The sequence below is a fragment of the Oncorhynchus masou genome, chromosome 15 (genome assembly GCF_036934945.1).
Source record: "Oncorhynchus masou masou isolate Uvic2021 chromosome 15, UVic_Omas_1.1, whole genome shotgun sequence".
In the NCBI taxonomy this organism is placed as follows: Eukaryota; Metazoa; Chordata; class Actinopteri; order Salmoniformes; family Salmonidae; genus Oncorhynchus; species Oncorhynchus masou.
This window is the reverse complement of record NC_088226.1, coordinates 51,191,967-51,212,468: the sequence shown is the minus strand read 5'-3', so window position 1 is coordinate 51,212,468 and position 20,502 is coordinate 51,191,967. Positions and strand designations below refer to the sequence as shown.

Sequence of the window (20,502 nt, the reverse complement as noted above, 5' to 3'; positions counted from 1 at the left end):
GCCTGAGGAAGGGGAGAGGCCGCCCCCACTCCGCCACTGCTGTATTAATCTCTTCAATTAGCACCATTACAAACCCTTCAAGTAGGCTGATTACAGTAATGGTCACCAGCGCCATACAGGCGGCAGCACTGAGAGCAGGGGATGCTGGGACCTAGGAAACCAATCTAACTGATGCACCAGCACCACACAACAATACTGTCTGTCTGCAGTTTGGCTAATTATGAGAGACAGAAACAATAACCAATCACTGGCACTTTGGCATCGCTAGAGTCACCAGTAGCAAAATGCTGCCATTGACATGTGCAGAACAACATGAAAATAACTCTACCACAATGGTGATACAGTTGTACTTGAGTATGATCCGATTCAAACTTCAAAAGGAGGCTACTCCTCGAGTATGCCATGCACCCCAGCATCGATCTCATTGGAGAGGAGGGATTTCAGTGAGTCAGTCCATGGGGAGCTTGTTACACTTAACGTGGACGAGACTTCCTGCCATTAATAATTCATGGAGGCATTTCATCTCTATCTGTATACGCTATTAAAACAGGAGGAAGAGGTGAGGTGCATCCTCATAATAGAACACATTTTGGTTCTCTGAGCTCACTAAGCGAAAACACTTGAGGATAAAGCTGCAACGGATGAAGAGAGCAACTGATGCACTGATGATGGTGTTGCCTACATGGCAGTCCACCCACCCAATCCCCTTCAACCCTCAAATCGAGCTGTAGCTAAGACTGTCATAAGAGAAAGGGCAAATACGCAGCTGGTGGTCCTAGTATGAATATTTCATCATCTGCTACCAAATCCAGTGTTTGGTTTCAGATAGAGAAAATGAGCAGGCCCCATTCCCTGCCCCCACTACACAAACACATTTCCCACAAAGTTGCCTGCAAATGCCAATTTGTCCTCAGATCAAACAGCGTTAAGCCATTTAGACAGTCTCTGGCACTGTGGAGCTGATGGATAGATCTAGGAAAAAAATCTCTCTACCTGTCCTCTGTTGAGGTGCCGCAGCAAGCACGCAATGCACCACAGCTGTTAGAACAATTGTGTAAACTCCAGCATTCTTGACGAATTTTGATAGTCATTCCTATTGTAGCAACATGTCTGAGCAAAACATGGTAATAAACGTTAACTGCAATCGCATTTGTAGAGTAAATTCAAATATTAAAATGTTCCTACTCAGTGATGGCAGTTATGTTTTCTAAGAAGTGTAATATTATGAAACCTTACAACTATCCTACTGGTAGAAGGCCATATCTTGAGGCCCGTCTAGTACTGACAGGACAGTATGTGTAGAGAGAGGGAGACCCACCTCCTGTATGGTTCGACTGCCGGGGAAGTTGAGGTTGTAGTCTCTCTGGGCTTCACGGTGGCTGATGACGAGCAGGAAGTTCTGATTTAACGACTCCTGGAGGACGCTGGAGAGGGAGGAATACATTTTTTTTTTTTTTTTTTTTTTTTTAAACAGTCAAGCAGAGAACAAGCAAAGACTTGTCAGACACTTATCCCTGCAGTGACGTGGCTCCCTGTGTCTCCCCTGGGGCTCGTGCCCACTCCTCGGTCTCTGTCCAGGCAGGCCTTGCCTGGTGCTGGGTTCCTTTGCTGCTCAACAGCCCCCAGCAGCCTGCTAGACTGCTCCCTGACCCAGCATGGGGTGGCCAGGACACGGGGCCACAGCAGTGACATCACACACAGCCTGTTCACAGCCCCAACAACACATGGCTGGTCTGGAAGTGAAGAGCATGTATTGATTTGTCAGAGGGTTTTTTCTCTGCACCTATACATTGACCAGTGGGTTTGAAGGGCAAACAGCAGTTTTGAGCAATGACTGAGGATATGTGCAGCATAAGAGGGAGATACTTTGTGTGCTTCACAGAGAGCTTCAAGTTTTGGAAGCTTCCCTAATAATAAATGTTGAGGTTAAGTAGCGGTTTGAGCAAACGCTCAGTCTGTGTTCGTGAATATGAATTGGGAGCTTAGTTCAAGCCAGGCAGTTAATCAGAGCTCAAATCCAAGTGAGGAGGAAGAGGAGAGTCAGAATTAATATGTAGCACACATTAATTATGCAAGCGCTGCCTTAATCTGCGCAGATCTGGACCAGCTTATGTTAACAGAAGCTCAAATGTACTATAATGACGGCATATTTACATTGACTAAAACTACGATATCAATATGTAAATGTTATGTTTGTTGTAGCTAACCGGGAAGATTGAAAATGTGTGGTGTGGAAGGACTGGATGCATATGCAATGAGTTGAGCAGAGAGAGGGAGAGAGAGAGAGAAAGGAGGGGGCGAGAAGAGAGAGGGGGCGAGAGAGAGAGGGCGAGAAGAGAGAGGGGGCGAGAAGAGAGACTCACACAGGGGATCGAACTAATATCGCCATGATTTGTTTGGACACAGTCCAGATTGTTGCTGGCAGACTAAAACGCGAAAGAGAAAAGTGGGTAGCTGGGTTGTAGCGTTATCATAAGCCGTTGTGAAGACCGCAATAAAAATAATGATAATAATAATAAGTGACTTATGGCTTTACACAGTAAACATGAGCAGACTATGTGGTCCATACTGTGAGGAATTCGTCTCCTCTAACTTAGCTATTTGGCTTCCTGCAAGTCGGTCGTAATAAGATAAAATATCTATGGAACCTACGGTGAAGAATTAATATCTTTGCTTCTGGGGTCATACTACCGACTCAACAAAGTGCTTTCAGCTCTCTGTTTTCTCTACACTTGACTCCCATCAGGCCGTCCTGCTGTGAGGGCTTAAGGGTTACGTAAGTGTTTGCTTCAGCAGTCGGTGCACTCTATACATGGATACACCAGGCCAGGCTCCGTCCTCTCAGGAGTACTTGACATGGCATGAGGTGCGCCGAGTAAAATGTCACTTAGATTTATAGACAGAAAATAAACCGTTTTGGAAGAGGAGGAGTCTCAACAGATTGGTTTCATTTTGAGATAAGCCTCCCTGATTCATTGAGGGTCCCTAGGCACAGAGCAGACACACAGAACTTATTAAACTAACCCTGGCAGACACACACACACACTTTTTCCTTCACTTCAGAACATCACAATACACACACTGACCATCTCATCTGTAACATATGAGCTAAAGAGGACAAAACTACAGGCAGACAGACATGCATTACCATCCTACCTCCACAAAAAGGGAAATACACAATCTCCCATTATCTGGCATGTCTTGGTCTGCCATTTTGTCTCAAGACTAATCAGCATACCAATTGTTAATAGTTTCCAATGCTTTTGGCCAGCCAGCATCTGAGGCATGAGTATCTCAGGGGTTCACAGACTGGGGAGGGAGGGACGTGGCAAATAAATACCAAATGTCTAATGATGCATTTGTATTTCACATTTGAGTTCAAATTAAAATAACCTTCAATAAACACACTTCCTGGAAGCAACAGAAATAGATGAGTCACATTAAAATATTCATCACCCTACATTATTTATGCAAGAGATTAGCTCCATCTAGAAACCCTCCTATATTCAGTCAGTCAACAGACACCGGGAAACGTTTGTTTGGCTCAGGAGTAGATATTTGTAACTACCTTCGAGTGAGAGCTTGACTGAAATCTCCAATTTATTTATTATCAAACACAGGATTCAAATAAGTGGGCCTGGTGATATGGAGAACTATTTGACTGGTTTGTTTGGTTAATGTGTGCAGAGATCGGCTTAGAAGTAATTGCCTACTGTGGCTTGTATTTGTTAAGTTATGTCCCATTTTCAGAAACCGCACCCAAATATGACAAAGGGCTAGGAACTTAATCAGAAGTAAAATGTTAGGTTTTAAACTCAAGCAATGAGTAGATTAAATATGGACATACGTTCATATTAGTGAAGTACTAAATACTAGATGGTCTATTCCAGTATGTAGACAATTTGATTATTAATGAATAAATAAACCACCAAATATAATTTGTAGTAATATAAAAAAAAGTGTTAATGCCAAAAAACAAGCACGCAATTTATTCCAACTTCTACTTTCTTTCATTGGCTTTCCAGCGTGCTACCTACCACAAAGTCTAATTTCAATTAGAGTTACGCAGGCTTGAATGTACCCTCCTCAGTATAAGTGTATGTCTTGTTTGTTCACTGTGATATAAAAAGGTAGTACCAAGGTAGCTCTGCTAGTAGTGCCATGTCAGCCTAGTCAGTCTCCCGTTTCAGCAGGTACAGTATTAGGCCTAATACAGGGTTTGGCAGAGCGGTGGGAAGGGCAGCTCTCTGACAGCAGCAGACTAGCAACTCAGTGACTGCGCTGCGAAGGTTATTTTTAATGCTGCTGTGCTAACGGCTTGCCTGCCCTCCCTGCAGGAGGCCTGCTCCTTTGAGCAGTGTGATCGTCATCCTCTCTCAGCAGCAAAGATGACAACAGGGTCGTCACACACCCCCGCTAACTCCCCAACACACCACCAAAATAGTTTATGGAAGATAATGAGCTCTTAACACTGAACATTATAGCTATAGCACTCAGAAAATTGGAAATTGTGCCACTAAGAGACACAGCAGTTTGCACAGTTATCCAGAAAATGGCCATTAGCTGCATCCTACACAGTCAAACCTCTACTTACTGGTTATCAAAGCAGCACAGCCAACGGCAACAGCAGCAGCATTCTTTCTTTCTGGATATCAACCCCCTAAATATCTGATAGATATTACAAAACTGTATCCAAACAAGGCATTGCAATACTTGACCCATGCCAGTATCTGCCAGTCTCTCTGTGTCTGATTCAACGTGTTCAGAGAGAAACACAGGAGGAAGAAACATGAGACCAGTTGTAATTTGACTGTTGTCCTCCTGTCCGACACGTCGGTGCACAGTGACTGCTGTAGAGCCGGACTGGCTCTTCATAATGCATGGCAGTGCCAGGTGTCCATCTCCTCAGCAACCCCACTAGGCCCCGACTGCCTCCCTAATCAACAAAGATAATTACACAGATCCATCCCCTCCTGTTACAACAGACCACTGACAAACACCAACAGCACTACATCATCAACAATTACAGAAGCAATACTATAGTACCTTGCCTTTCACACGCTTCTCTCTCTACATTTGGTTAAATCTGATGTTGTTAAAGTATGCTCAGATAAAGATTGTATAAGTGTTCAACCAAATCCTGACCATCCTTATTGGTTGGTGCCACGCTGGCAAGCAGGTGCACCAGAGAGCAATATCACCACGGGTGGGATTTCCTTATTAGTATGAACTTTACCTGGATGATACAGATGAGAAATCAGATCGGACACAAAACCAGCCTTTGTGATGGGATTACAGCTCAATGATGAGTAGTTTGACATTTCAGATGGAAAGGTTGTTAAAACCTCCTTGGATTCATACAGCTTGCTAGAATGACCTTCTAGAGTGGCTTAATGGTTCCCCGCAATGAATCTCAAATGTCTCTTGATATTACATAAGTGAAAGACTGCTTTACTATTGGTATAGGAAAATAACTCAATAAAAGCTCTGAAATGGTTACAAATACAGCTATGAAAACCATTATTTACACTACAGAGACTATTGCATTAGCCTTTCATTTTAAATGTCAAAATAAATGACAGAAACCTTCTGTGCACAAGGGTAAAATATATTCGTAAAATATTCCAATCACATTGAAATCTATGGTATAATATGAATGGATGGTATATAGTCCAGAAACAATTTTACCATTATTAGGTGTATAGTGCCATCTAGTGTTCAACATGTATGTAAACGCCTCTGGTTGGCAAAGTGTTGCAATCCTGTTGATAAACCAGTCCTTTAGATGTGGGCAACACTAACAGGCAATGCTACTGCATATTTCCATATCAGAAAAAGTGGCAGTGTCTATTTTATTATAATATTTTTTTTAAAGAGGCAATAATGCTTTTGCTGGGATGGCATCTCCAACACTGAGGGTAGGCCTATTCTACAACAATCCTGCTACAGATTACATGACTGAAAACAGAGTGAGTGAAAGTGAGTGTAGTTAGTTACCTGTTTTGGCTGGTGCTTGCAGTGGGGGTGATATCTGGAGTCAGCACATACAGGCTGTTGTTCTTTGGCAAGTGTAAACTTTGCAGAACGATCTGAGGACATGGGGACAAAGGAATAATGCACAGCAGTACTGTATCCATCCCCACTTGATGGGTGTGGGTGACATTTGTGAAAACTACTCCGATGTGTGAAAAATAAATTAAGATAAAGCTAAAAAAATGGTGCAAAGAAATGGTTTAAACATGCTCATTTGAAGAGGCATTCCATTATCGAAAGAAATCTTATTTTGAGGGCAATACTCACACTGTCAGATAGGTCTCCACTCTTCCAACCCTTCAACTGCATTTTTGATACAGGGACCTGAAGCTCTGTCTCAAGAATCTGTTTAATTTCCCCTACAAAGATAAAATAAAAAAGGAAGAAATATCTAATTAAATTGCAACAGCAGTTCACCATTAGATGGCAGTAAAATACAGGTTACACAAAACCTTCAAATAAGTTTTTAATGCAGTCAAATTACTGAATTCATGATGTGTATTTTCTGTCATGAGGGCGCAAATATATGCTTAATTAATCATTTTTAGACAATTTTCCCCTTACAAGCAACTTATTAATTTGGGTAAAAACAGACTTCTTAATACTATTATCTTCACAACAGAAACTGTTCCAATACTGGTTACAAGTGTCTAGATTCTGAGAAAGGAATTAAAGTCTAAAAACTAAAGCACTATACATTAGTGTGAAGTTAATTTGACCAAAATCACTCCTTTTACCAGGAACTGACAATATTTTCAGTTCTCAGTAACACCACTGTCTCAGAGTAAGCAAGCAGAAAGGGTGTGTGATGTGTAGGCCCATAGTGGAATGTTAGTGTAGGAACCATAGTATGAGTATATGGTGAGAGGGTCGCCTCACCGACTACGCTGCCCTCCTCTATGACCACTTCCACAGTGCGCTGGCGGTACTCCACCCGGAAGTTGAGCATGCGTGGCTGCCGCTCCACAATGTGTCGGGAGGGGAGGGCGGGGCAGAAAGCTGAGGAAGACGAGGATGCTGCTGCTGGAGCCGCTGGTGGATCCTCTGGTGCTGCTTGGCTGCGAGATCCATAGATGTTGGCCTGGGATGCCACGCTGGATAAGTTACTGTGGGTTCAGACAGTTGGCAAAGGGTCAGACGAAGCGTCATGTAGAGCAGTAGTATTAATACTTTATCAGCGGGGAACCCCCCCCGCTAGCTAAAGCTCCGCCTTATCTCAGCTCATTGGTCACCATAACACCACCCACCCGTAGCACGCACTCTAGCTGGTATCTCTCACTGGTCATCCCCAAAGTCAACACCCACTTCGGCCGCCTTTCCTTCCAGTTCTCTGCTGCCAATGATTTGGAACGAATTGCAAAAATCACTTAAGTTGGAGACTTATCTCCCTCCCCATCTTTAAGCATCAGCTATCTGAGCAGCTTACCGATAGCTGCAGCTGTACACAGCTCATCTACCTACCTCATCCCCATATTGTTTTCATTTACTTTTTTGCACACCTGTATTTCTACTTGCACATCTATCACCTCAGTGTTAATTTGCTAAATGGTAATTACTTCGCTACTACAGCCTATTTATTGCCTTACCTCCTTACTCCATTTGCACACACTGTATATAGATGTTCTATTGTGTTATTGACTGTACTTCTGTTTATCCTATGTGTAACTGTTGTTTTTTGTCACACTGCTTTGCTTTATCTTGGCCAGGTCGCAGTTGTAAATGAGAACTTGCTCTCAACTGGCCGACCTGGTTAAATAAAGGTGAGATCAAATATATATATAAATATTGACAACCTTCAAAGCTGTACATTTAGATATCCACAACAACAAACAAACAAACTTTAAATGCATTACACATTCAACTCTAAGAGAACCAATACCTACATTTACTCAATAAAATGGTTCTAATTATTTTTCAATAACATTTGTATCCCATTTCATAAAAATATGTAGTCTTAAAAAAAGTGTGTGGTAAAATTCCACTGCCGTTCCCTAGTGAGGTCTCGACCACAACTTTGAATACCACTGATGTAGACCAACATAGAGCATCACGGAGTCTTTTGTTTCGTTTCAACCACCAAAATACAGCGTTATTCTTATACCACATATGGAACGTGATGGTTAAAAACTTGGTATCACAATGCATGGAAATGTTGAAGGAAAGCATCACATTTCATTTTAAGTAGCCTAAACCACAAAAAAATACCCAAAAAAACTGGAGCGTGCCAAAAAATAAGAATACCCACAACCCCCTTCTAAGGCAAAAAGGGTCGCTCAGCCGCAACAAAAATAGTCTCAGAGTCAGTGTAAACAGGCTTCACACCCGAGATAATATGGGCAGGGTCCTATAGACGCTGAATTGTCTTCCACTGAGCAAAATCAGTCTTTTTTTGTTGCAGAGACCAGAGACACAAAACGCCTTTCTCTCCCTCTCTGACTAGGGCCTGAATTCCCCTGAGCCCTAGTCCCACATGGCAGTAAATAATGTATTTTCTCTCTCCCAACCCAGACAAAGAAGCTTCTCTTTTCCTCTGGGGTCAGCACATATCGCACTGGGAGGGGGAGCAGGGTGCCAAGGCCTTGCACAAAGAGTGCATTTATCCCACCTGATTACAATACCAAAAGGTTAAAGACGTTGGGATTCTGAGGCCACGTAGAAAACTGTTACAAACAGTCATCATACCGTAAACAGAAGACATAGGTCAGGCTTGGATACACCCACAGCTAGAAATTAGGCATACCATCATAGGTGGAAGGGCAGAGAGAGAGGGAGAGATAGAAACAGATGGGCAGGTAGAAAATTGTGTTCAAGAAGAGCAGAGGCTGTTGGCAATAATCAAGGGTCAAACCCTCAAAGGGCACATGGCCAAACACCTGTATTCCAGATACCTGCACAACTGACCTTGTATACTAAACAAAAATAAAAAAAGGCACAAAATGCAATAAGTTACAGTTCATATAAGGAAATCAGTCAATAAAAAGGTAGGGGCGAGGAATCAGAAAACCAGTCAGCATCTGCTGTTACCAAAATTTGCCTCATGCAGTGTGACACATCATGCAACGTTTCCAATTCATGATGCATTTCTATGGGCTTATTTTGGACCTAAGCTTGTCGCCTCCCTTCCTGACTATCAGTTAGGGCGGAGACGTGCATTTCGTCATTATTTACAGATCTCTGGTGTAAATGGGACGGTGCACACAGCACAGAAGGAGCGAAGGAGAAGAGACCAAAAATACAACATGAGAACAAGCGGACAAAGGATCATAAAAATGGAAATTAACAAGATCGCAATTCCTGCAATATAGGAGAAACATGCATTTGATTTATTGCCCAGCCCTACAACAGAAAAGCGTTCACTCACATAACACCATACATGGATAATACACTTGGTGTGCCACACGTTAGTATGCATATCGAGAAACACCCCGTCATCTGCGGTTGTGAGGCCGATTAGAATTACTGGCACATTCTCGAAAAACGTTGGGCTCCACAAAGTGGTTCAGAAAACAAAATTGCCAGTTTGAGGTAATCCACCCTTACCTAGTACATTTTTAAGAGTGAAACTAGAAGCACGGCAAATTACACTTCCTGTAGAGTGCACAGATAGTTCAGTTTCAACCTTGGTGCATAACTGACAACTTATTATACATATCCATCAGAGAATATGTTGGTGTTGTTGAGACCGGCCCATCTATCACCTAATCCATTGTGAAGCTTCTAACTTGACCCCACACACAGACGACACAAACAATGACCAAATAAATATGGCTTGACAAAAATGGAGGTGAAAAATTCACCATGGACAGAAGGCTTGGAATGTGATGGAAGGTTTCAGATACAACAACAAGTATCGTAGTTACACTTAACCACAAACTTGGCACATTGATACTCAGGATCGTTAAGTCAGGAAAGTTTCAAATAAAAACGGCGGTTCCATGGCATACATGTAGATGGCACTCTCCACCTATTCAATGTGATGCAGGACATGGCTTTGTGGCTGAGAGCAAGCCTGCAGCGGGCTCTGGTCACCTCAATGGAGCCGTTTACTGTGGAGGAGTGCCATCCTACGAGAGCAGCCTGGTGCCAGCTATTTAGTATACGGGCTAGCTGCAAGTCACGCTGCCAGGCTCCATTCATAATTATGTGTGCCCTTAAGAAAACCATGTTCTCATGCCCCAAAGTCTTAAGAAACTTACAAAATAAACCGTTTAACAGAATGTGCCCAGCCTGAATGTATTTGTTCTTGAGCTCAGTGTATTCATGAGTGCTGACTGACCGTTGAGCAAAAACGTTGTCCACAATGCCTCTTAGAGGCTTTTCTCAGTTAGTAACACTCTTAATTCCAGCTTTTGGCAAGATCTGTTTTTCTGGATTTATCCTCTTTCCCAAAACACTATTTTGCTTCTGTTGATAGCTACTACTGTATACTCAAAGAACATATCAAATACTATCACAGCTTAGTCTGTTCCAATTTCTCCCTACCATTGAAATTCAGTAATTCAAATGTAATGACACCTACAATCTCTACCTTGAAAATCACCTCAAACTATAACCACCGCCAAAAATACTAGTCTTTCCCCTGATATTGCCTAGCTTTGAGCTAGAAATCTGGTTGCATGATTTACGGGCTACATGTGTGTTGAATTCTCAACAGAGTAAACTTGAAAAAGTGAGCTTCCTAAGGGAAATGAGATCCAAAGCCTAAATGTCCTGCACTGATGATGATCACGATTGTTTCCCCATCTGTCACAGGTTGTGCCTACTCAAGCTCGGTACAAGAAACAGAGCTACATCTTCAAGAGGTCAAGTGCGCTTGTGCAAACAATCATTAAAAACGGATGTTGCGGTACTACTGTTCCAAAGCTACATCACTCAGCAATCCTCATCAGGCCACAAAGTTTAAGTCTACTGCAGCTTTATAAAAAAAATGACTTTAAAACATCTAGGCCTACACAGATGATGGACTAAAGCTCCACACAGCTATGAAAATGTACAGTACTAGTCAAAAGTAAACATTCCAGGGTTTCTCTTTGTTTTTACTATTTTCTACACTATAGAATTGTGAAGACATCAAAACCATGAAATAACACATATGGAATCATGGAGCAACCAAAAGTGTGTTAAAATCAAAATATTTGAGATTTGAGATACTTCAAAGTAGAATAATCCCTTTGCCTTGTTGACAGCTTTGCCTTGTTAAAAGTTAATCTGTGGAATGTCTTTTCCGCCATAATGCGTTTAAGCCAATCAGTTGTGTTGTGACAAGGTATGGGGTGGTAAACAGAAGACAGCCCGATTTGGTAAAATACCAAGTCCATATTATGGCAAGAACAGCTCAAATAAGCAGGGAGAAACAACAGTCCATCATTACTTTAAGACATGAAGGTCAGTCACCCCGGATATTTCAAGAACTTTTGAAGTTTCTTCAAATGCAGTCGCAAAAACCCATCAAGCGCTATGATGAAACTGGCTCTCGTGAGGACGGCCACAGGAAAGGAAAACCAAGAGTAACCTCTGCTGTCGAGGATAAGTTCATTAGAGTTTCCAGCCTCAGAAATTGCAGCCCAAATAAATCCTTCACAACATCAACTGTTCAGAGGAGAATGTGTGAATCAGTCCTTCATGGTCAAATTGCTGCAAAGAAACCACAACTAAAAGGACACCAATAAGAAGAGACTTGCTTAGGCCAAGAAACTTGAGCAATGGGCATTAGACCGGTGGAAATCTGTCCTTAGTTCTGATGAGTCCAATTTTGCAATTGTTGGTTCCAACCGCCATGTATTTGTGAGATGCAGAGTAGGTGAACGGATGATCTCTGCTTGGATGTGGGGGTACTTTGCTGGTGACAGTGACTTATTTAGAATTCAAGGCACACTTAACCAGCATGGCTACCACAGCATTCTGCAGATAAACAGCATCCCATCTGGTTTGCGCTTAGTGGGACTGTCATTTGTTTTTCAACAGGACAATGACCCAACACACCTCCAGTCTGAGTAAGGGTTAGTCGACCAAGAAGGAAAGTGATGGAGTGCTGCATCAGATGACCTGGCCTCCACAATCACCCAACCTCAACCCAATTGAGATGGTTTGGGATGAGTTAGACCAATGAGTTAAGGAAAAGCAACCAACAACTGCTCAGCATGTGGGAACTCCTTCAAGACTGTTGGAAAAGCATTCCAGGTGAAGCTGGTTGAGAGAATGCCAAGAGTGTGCAAAGCTGTCATCAAGGCAAAGGGTGGCTACTTTGAAGAATCTCAAATATATTTTGATTTGTTAAACACTATTTTAGTTACATGATTCTAAACTCAGCAAAAAATGAAACATCCCTTCAATGTCAACTTCGTTTATTTTCAGAAAACTTAACGTGTAAATATTTGTATGAACATAAGATTCAACAGACAAACTGAACAAGTTCCACAGGCATGTGACTAACAGAAATGTAACAATTGGGGGAGAGGTGGCGTCAAAATCAAAATTAACAGTCAATGCAGCTGGTGGCCACACCAGATACTAAGTACTGCAGTGCATCTCCTCGTCATGGACTCCACCAGATTTGCCAGTTCTTGTTGTGAGACGTTATCCCACTCTTCCACCAAGGCACCTGCAAGTTCCTGGACAATTCAGGGGGGGGGGGGCCCTAGCCCTCACCCTCAGATCCAACAGGTCCCAGACGTGCTCAATGGGATTGAGATCCGGGCTCTTCGCTGGCCATGGCAGACCACTGACATTCCTGTCTTGCAGGAAATCAGCCATACAGCTCGTTCTGTGCGTGGCGGCATTGTCATGCTGGAGGGTCATGTCAGGATGAACCTGCAAGGGTACCACATGAGGGAGGTGGTCTTCCCTGTAAAGCATAACATTGAGATTGCCTGTAATGACAACAAGCTCAGTCCGATGATGCTGTGACACCGCCCCCCTCCACATCGATCCCGCTCCAGAGTACAGGCCTCGGTGTAACGCTCATTCCTTCACCGATAAAAGCAAATCCAACCAGAACCCCTGGTGAGACAAAACCTCGACTCATCAGTGGAGAGCACTTTTTGCCAGTCCCGTCTGGTCCAGCGATGGTGGGTTTGTGCCCATAGGCGGTGATGTTGCTGGTGATCTCTGGTGAGGACCTGCCTAACAGGCCTACAAGCCCTCAGTCCAGCCTCTCTCAGCCTATTGCGGACAGTCTGAGCACTAATGGAGTGATTGTGCGTTCCTGGTGTAACTCGGGAAGTTGCTGTTGCCATCCATTGCCTGCCATGCAGGTGTGATGTTCGGATGTACCGATCCTGTTCAGGTGTTGTTACAGGTGGTCTGCCACGGCGAGGATGATCAGCTGTCCGTCCTGTCTCCCTGTAGCGCTGTCTTAGGCGTCTCACAGTACGGACATTGCAATTTATTGTCCTGGCCACATCGGCAGTCCTCATGCCTCCTTGCAGCATGCCGAATGCACGTTCACCCAGATGAGCAGGGACCCTGGGCACCTTTCTTATGGTGTTTTTCAGAGTCAGAAAGGTCTCTTTAGTGTTCTAGGTTTTCATAACTGCGACCTTAATTGCTTATCGTCTGTAAGCTGTTTGTGTCTTAACGAACGTTCCACAGGTGCATGTTCATTAGTTGTTTATGGTTCATTGAACAAGTATGGGAAAGTGTTTAAACCCTTTACAATGAAGATCTGTGAAGTTATTTGGACTTTTACAAATTGTCTTTGAAAGAAAGGGTCCTGAAAAAGGGACGTTTTTTTGTTGTTGCCGAGTTTGTTATTTCATAGTTTTGATGTCTTCACTATTATTCTACAGTGTAGAATGTGTAAAAGTGTAAAAAAAAACTTGAATGAGTAGGTGTGTCCAAACTTGACTAGTACTGTTGGCTTTTTTGAGAAGGCCAATATAATTTTACAAGAGCATGAAAAGTAACCATCTCTTCTCTAAAATGTGCTTTCACTGTGTGTGACATAAGATACTATGACATTTGTATAATCTCTCACATAATTTCATACAAATGATTGTTCTATATTCAGGTCAGCAAAAGGTTCAGGGCATTGCCCGCACCTGTGCTTACAGAAAGTACATGAAGAGCGTGTGCAATGGTAGTTGAGTCACTGGCCTCGATTTCCATTTACACACATATTTCAAGTGAGTAAGAACAGGACACAGCTTGGGAAATATTGAGGCAGTATTGTAATGTTGAGGCATGAGCAATACCAGATTGTTGCTCACAGTTTTTAAGTATGATTTAGAATGTGGTGAAGCATGCCTCCTGTGTAAAGGGTGTTTTCTATTTTGCCGTAGGTTTACGGGACTCCATGCAATATGGTCAACATTATTGGAGTGGATGTTTAGGAAACAGGCTACATTTTATTATCCGTTCCCTCACGTATCTGAACAAAGCCAACTGACAAAATTTGCACAGTGAACACTTGATTGACTCTTCTGAAGAGGCAGACTTTTCTGGCATATTACCTTTGCAAGATCCCATTCTCTTGTGGTATTACACCATTGATGGCCGCCTGTAAAGAGAGAAAATACCATGGAAAATGTTATGTTGCAACTTAATACATTCATGAAAGCATGCATGTTCCAACATCAAAACCTGATTACTGTAGGTAAATGTCCCCATAACTTTCTACTGCCAGTTCCTGCCAATAGAATGACTGCAAAAGGTTGCATTTGAAAATCAGTCATGCAAGAAGCGGAGTCACTAACTGCTAATATATTTCAAAACGAAAATCCCCAAATTAAGCATTACAGTAATTACTTCAGAAAGCATTCATACCCCTTGACTAATTCCACATTTGTGGTTATAGCCCGATTTCAAATTTCTAAAAACATGCTTACACTGTCATTATTGGGTATTGGGTGTAATTGGGTCAGATTTTTTATTTTATATTTTCAAAGCTATTTGATAAATCTTTTGCAAATTTATTGGAAATTAAACACAGAAATATCTAATTTCCATAAGTATTCACACCCCTGAGTCAATACATGTTCGACTCACTTTTGGCAGCAATCACAGCTGGGAGTCTTTCTGGGTAAGAGCCTTGCGCAGATTGAAGTTAAAATTGTAACTCGGACGAGAGGTCGACCAATTATAATTTTTCAACGCCGATACCGATAATTGGAAGACCAAAAAAAAGCAGATACCGATTAAAATCGGCCGATTTTTTAATTTGATTTATTTATTTGTAATAATGACAATTACAACAATAATGAATGAACACTTATTTTAACTTAATATAATACATCAATAAAATCAATTTAGCCTCAACTCAATGATGAAACATGTTCAATTTGGTTTAAATAATGCAAAAACAAAGTGATTGAGAAGGAAGAAAAAGTGCAATAGGGTTAACCCTAACCCAAATGACGTTGTCGCTAACTTTTAACTTCCTTGCTCAGAACATGAGAACATATGAAAGCTGGTGGTTCCTTTCAACATGAGTCTTCAATATTCTCAGGTAAGAAGTGTTAGGTTAAGGTTATTATAGGTCTATTTCTCTCTATACCATTTGTATTTCATATACCTTTGATTATTGGGATGTTCTTATAGGAACTTTAGTATTGCCAGTGTAACATTATAGCTTCCGTCCATCTCCTCGCCCCTGCCTGGGCTCGAACCAGGAACACATCGACAACAGCCACCCTTGAAGCATCGTTAACCATCGCTCCACAAAAGCAGCGGCCCTTACAGAGCAAGGGGAACAACTACTCCAAGTCTCAGAGCGAGTGACGTTTGAAACGCTATTAGCGCGCACCCCGCTAACTAGCTAGCCATTTCACAGCGGTTACACCAGCCTAATCTCGGGAGTTGATAGGCTTGAAGTCATAAACAGCGCAATGCTTGAAGCAAAGAGCTGCTGGCAAACGCATGAAAGTGCTGTTTTAATGAATGCTTACGAGCCTGCTGCTGCCTACCACCGCTCAGTCAGACTGCTCTGTCAAATCATAGATTAATTATAACATAATAACACACAGAAATACAAGCCTCAGGTCATTAATATGGTTAAATCCGGAAACTATCATTCCGAAAACAAAACGTTTATTCTTTCAGTGAAATACGGAACTGTTCCGTATTTTATCTAACAGGTGGCATCCATAAGTCTAAATATTCCTGTTACATTGCACAACCTTCAATATTGTCATAATTACGTAAAATTCTGGCAAATTAGTTCGCAGCGAGTCAGGCGGCCCAAACTGCTGCATATACCCTGACTATGCGTGCAATGAACGCAAGAGAAGCGACAATTTCACTAGTTTAATATTGCCTGCTAGCAATTTCTTTTAACTAAATATGCAGGTTTAAAAATATGTACTTCTGTGTATTGTTTTAAGAAAGGCATTGATGTTTATGGTTAGGTACATTCGTGCAACGATTATGCTTCTTTAGCAAATGCGCTTTTGTTAAATCATCCCCCGTTTGGCAAAGTTGGCTGTCTTTGTTAGGAAGAAATAGTCTTCACAGTTCGCAACGAGCCAGGCGGCCCAAACTGCTGCATATACCCTGACTCTGTTACACAGAACGCAAGAGAAGTGACAATTTCCCTAGTTAAAGGAAATTCATGTTAGCAGACAATATTAACTAAATATGTTGGTTAAAAAATATATACTTCCGTATTGATTTTAAGAAAAGCGTTGATGTTTATGGTTCGGTACACATTGGTGCAACGACAGTCCTTTTTTCGCGAATGCGCTTGTTAAATCACCATTTGGCGAGGTAGGCTACGACTCAATGATAAATTAACAGGCACCGCATCGATTATATGCAAGGCAGGACAAGCTAGATAACTACACATGGTTGATATTACTAGTTTAACTAGTGATTATGTTAAGTATGATTGTTTTTTATAAAGATATGTTTAATGCTAGCTAGCACCTTACCTTGGCTCCTTGCTGCACTCACATAACAGGTAGTCAGCCTGCCACGCAGTCTCCTAGTGGAGTGCAATGTAATCGGCCATGATTGGTGTCCAAAAATGCCGATTACTGATTGATATGAAAACTTGAAATCAGCCCTAATTAAATCAGCCATTCGGATTAATCGGTCGACCTCTAACTCGGACATTCAGGAACATTCACCGACTTCTTGGTAAGCAACTAGCGTAGATTTGGACTTGTGTTTTAAGTTATTGTCCTGCTGAAAGGAGAATTCATCTCCCAGTGTCTGGGGGGGAAGAAGACAACCAAGTTTCTCTAGGATTTTGCCTGTGCTTAGCTCCATACGGTTGATTTTTTTATACTGAAAAACTATGCAGTACTTAACGATTACAAGCATACCCAAAACATAATGCAGCCACCATTATGCTTGAAGAAATGAAGAGTGTTACTCAGTAATGCGTTATTGGACTTGCCCAAAAACATAACACTTTGTATTGTGGACAAAAAGTTAATTGCTTTGCCACATTTTTTTGCAGTATTATGTTAGTGCCTAGTTGCAAACAGGATACATGTTTAAATAAAACTATTTTTGCACACAGAGCCCATGCAACTTATGTGACTTAATTTGTAAACAATATAATCCCACTTCAACATTTTGGGGTAGTGTGTTTAGGCAGTATAACAGCAAACTTTGGAAAAGGTCAAGGGGTGTGAATTATTGCTGAAGTTAATGTAGATAGGATGACATGAAAATATAGAGATGACAAATCACAGGAGAACAGATCATTCATTAAAAAAAGAGGTTGAAGTGTCAGACTGTAGGCCTCAGGAAAATGATTTATAGTGAAACTGATTTTAGGGAACTGTAGAGGATTGAGAGAGCAGCAAGAGGACAATGCTAGCAGCGAGTAGTTTTGACCCACTGTTAGGAACCTATTGGAGGTGAGAGCTCTAGAACAGGGGGGATAACCAGCAGTATTTGAAAACAGTACAGAACGTACCATAAACTACTAGGGACATAAACAGAAAATATGATAAAATGATTACTGGGTCCAAGGGGCACTGACAGTATTTAACACTTGTTTGCTGTCCTGTACCAACAGGTCTCTTGTCAATTTTGCTCAACCTAACAGCAACACAAAGGAAGTGCAAGTCATTGCATTAACAGATGTGTCTAACCATCGCTGATGCACTCTAATCTGACTACCAGTCTCTTTAGCTAACATTTCACTCCTTGCAATTGCCAAAGAGCCTGGCCTTTCGGCCATCTCAACATTTAATATACGCTGGATATAAGGCGGAGTTGCTCATTGGTTGTTGGTAATAACACATTTTCCATAACATGTGACGCCAAAAAATAGAATTAGTTATAACAAAGTCTAACACATTTTGTGGTTGGAATTGCAGAATGTATTATTTTGAGAATTTAGACATGCGCTAGCAACTTGACACACTGCTTTCGTCTGGACAAAAAAAAATATATTTGCATAATCATTATGATTGGAGGATAGCTGTGAGGGTGATAAAATCCTCTGTTCTCCTTGAGCTCATTAATGATAGAATGTTCATATTTAAAGACGGCATAAAAGCCAGTCTCTTTGGCAAGACATGGAGTGGATTAGCTGAAGAGACTGGTACCCAGACTACTTAGGCCCTGCTTGCTTGCTCTGAATAGCTGCCAGCACAAGAACAGCACTCAGCTAAATATAGCACACCCCCATTAAAAAAACTAAAACTTTATGATAAAGGGTTACATTGTAAATAAAAAAATTTTTTAAAGAACATTCCACAAGGATCAGTTTCATACTGCTCCTTTGAATCTCAAAATGTAAATCAAAACTGTCAGGAGACATTCTTTATATGCACATTAAAGACAGGGTAGTAGCCCAAATTACGTTGTCTCTGACAACTGGATAGACATGGTAATGATGGGGCAATGTTGACTGAAACGTCACAATCAAGGGGCTGATACAGCTCAGTAATAAGTGTACAATTTCTGTTAAAATAGAAAACAAACTGAAATAGGTAACAAAAATCACACTGTGTGCTTTTAGTGGCTATGCTTTTTGCTTATTTGGTCAATTGAACTGGATTAAAAGTTGCAGTAACTAGAACGCACCAGTGCCCAGTTGTACTGTAGCATGGTTTGATTTTGTCAGGTTCACCATGTAGACTAAGCCTTTATGGATATCATGAGTAGAGAATTGTGAATTAAGCCTACCTAGGCCATCATTTGATATAAATAGGTCTTCATTTAATAAATGTATGTTAGCACAGAGTAAATGGACCATCACTAGACATGAGCCTACATAGTTTCCCCAACTGCAAAACTAATAAAGTACATTTAATTGATTGAATGTTGATTGAACAACAAAAATGCTGCCATTATATTCCAGAAATTACCACATATAACAGTAGTATCACTGTAAAGCACATACTGAAATATAAACCTATAACTCACATTACTCAAAGGTACGTGCACCACTAAAGGCTGTAGTTCAACAATTTTAACAGCTAAATAAATAGATTATATACTTCCAATTTATAAGAAGAAAATTGAGTCTTGTTCGTATGACCTACTGATGTTTGAACTTACCACTAAATCCCAATTATTGAGTTCTAAGAGCGTGATTGCCTCTGCAATGTCGTCAATGCCAGTGCAAGCCTGTTAGAAAAACAGAAACAGAAGTCATGTACATAACACAAAGACCAATAGAAAGTGTACTTGAGCAGCTAAGGTGCTAACTGACAACACCAGGGTTATGGGTTTGATTCCTGCATTGACAACTGAATGTGTGTCACTATGACCTGTACTGTGTAACAAGTCACTTTGGATAAAGCATCTGCTAAAAACACATAACGCCTACATGCCAGCTCATTAAGTTATAGCAGATTTGTTTGTTGTATTAAGAGATTTAGTTTATAACTAACTTACAAACTGCTCCACGTTCCCAAATGTGCCTCACCAATAAATTAAATGGACACATGTGGAAAGTACACTACTTGTATAAATTACCATTATCAGTACATAACACTAAATGATACTGTAATTACCTGTTATCAACTATCCTATGTAACTATGTATCTAGTCCTTAATGAATAAGGCTCCTCCACTCAGTACATCACTGGGTGGTTTGACTGACAAGTTATAATTGGTTATTATCAGTATCAAGACATGTTACAGTGAACTAGTTATGTCCATTGCACTAACCACCTATGCTAAAGCTAGTATTAATGTGACATTGAAAGGATTCTGCAGATTTAGCTGCATGAAGCCTAATGTGGTTTAAAGAGGAGCTAAAAAGGAGAGCATGTACTGAGAAGCAATTCTGTCATCATGGACAGCTGTCTTAACGATTTATGATTGACGCGGCAACTAGTGGGCAGACTGGAGCTCCTACATCACATAACTTAATTTTATTACATTTACATTTACATTTAAGTCATTTAGCAGACGCTCTTATCCAGAGCGACTTACAAATTGGTGAATTCACCTTCTGACATCAAAAACTAATAACAGCCTCAAAAATGCTGAAGAACACAGAGCATCAATGTGATGTGTAAATGCAGGCTATTCTTTGGGTGCTGAAATACGTTTATTTACACA

At 41.2% G+C, this 20,502-nt stretch overlaps 1 protein-coding gene across 2 annotated transcripts in view; it reads right to left on the bottom strand.

Moving 5' to 3' along the window:
• LOC135556414 (FAS-associated factor 1-like) overlaps window positions 1-20,502 on the bottom strand; it is an 89,038-nt gene that overhangs the window by 64,425 nt on the left and 4,111 nt on the right. For both annotated transcript variants that reach the window (XM_064989607.1, XM_064989608.1), the window contains exons 2-7: window positions 19,492-19,560; window positions 14,484-14,530; window positions 6,913-7,139; window positions 6,301-6,392; window positions 5,998-6,089; window positions 1,319-1,424 (exon numbers count right to left, since the gene is read on the bottom strand). In XM_064989607.1, coding sequence (XP_064845679.1) covers window positions 1,319-1,424; window positions 5,998-6,089; window positions 6,301-6,392; window positions 6,913-7,139; window positions 14,484-14,530; window positions 19,492-19,560 — 633 coding nt within the window. The remainder of the gene's footprint in view (window positions 1-1,318; window positions 1,425-5,997; window positions 6,090-6,300; window positions 6,393-6,912; window positions 7,140-14,483; window positions 14,531-19,491; window positions 19,561-20,502) is intronic.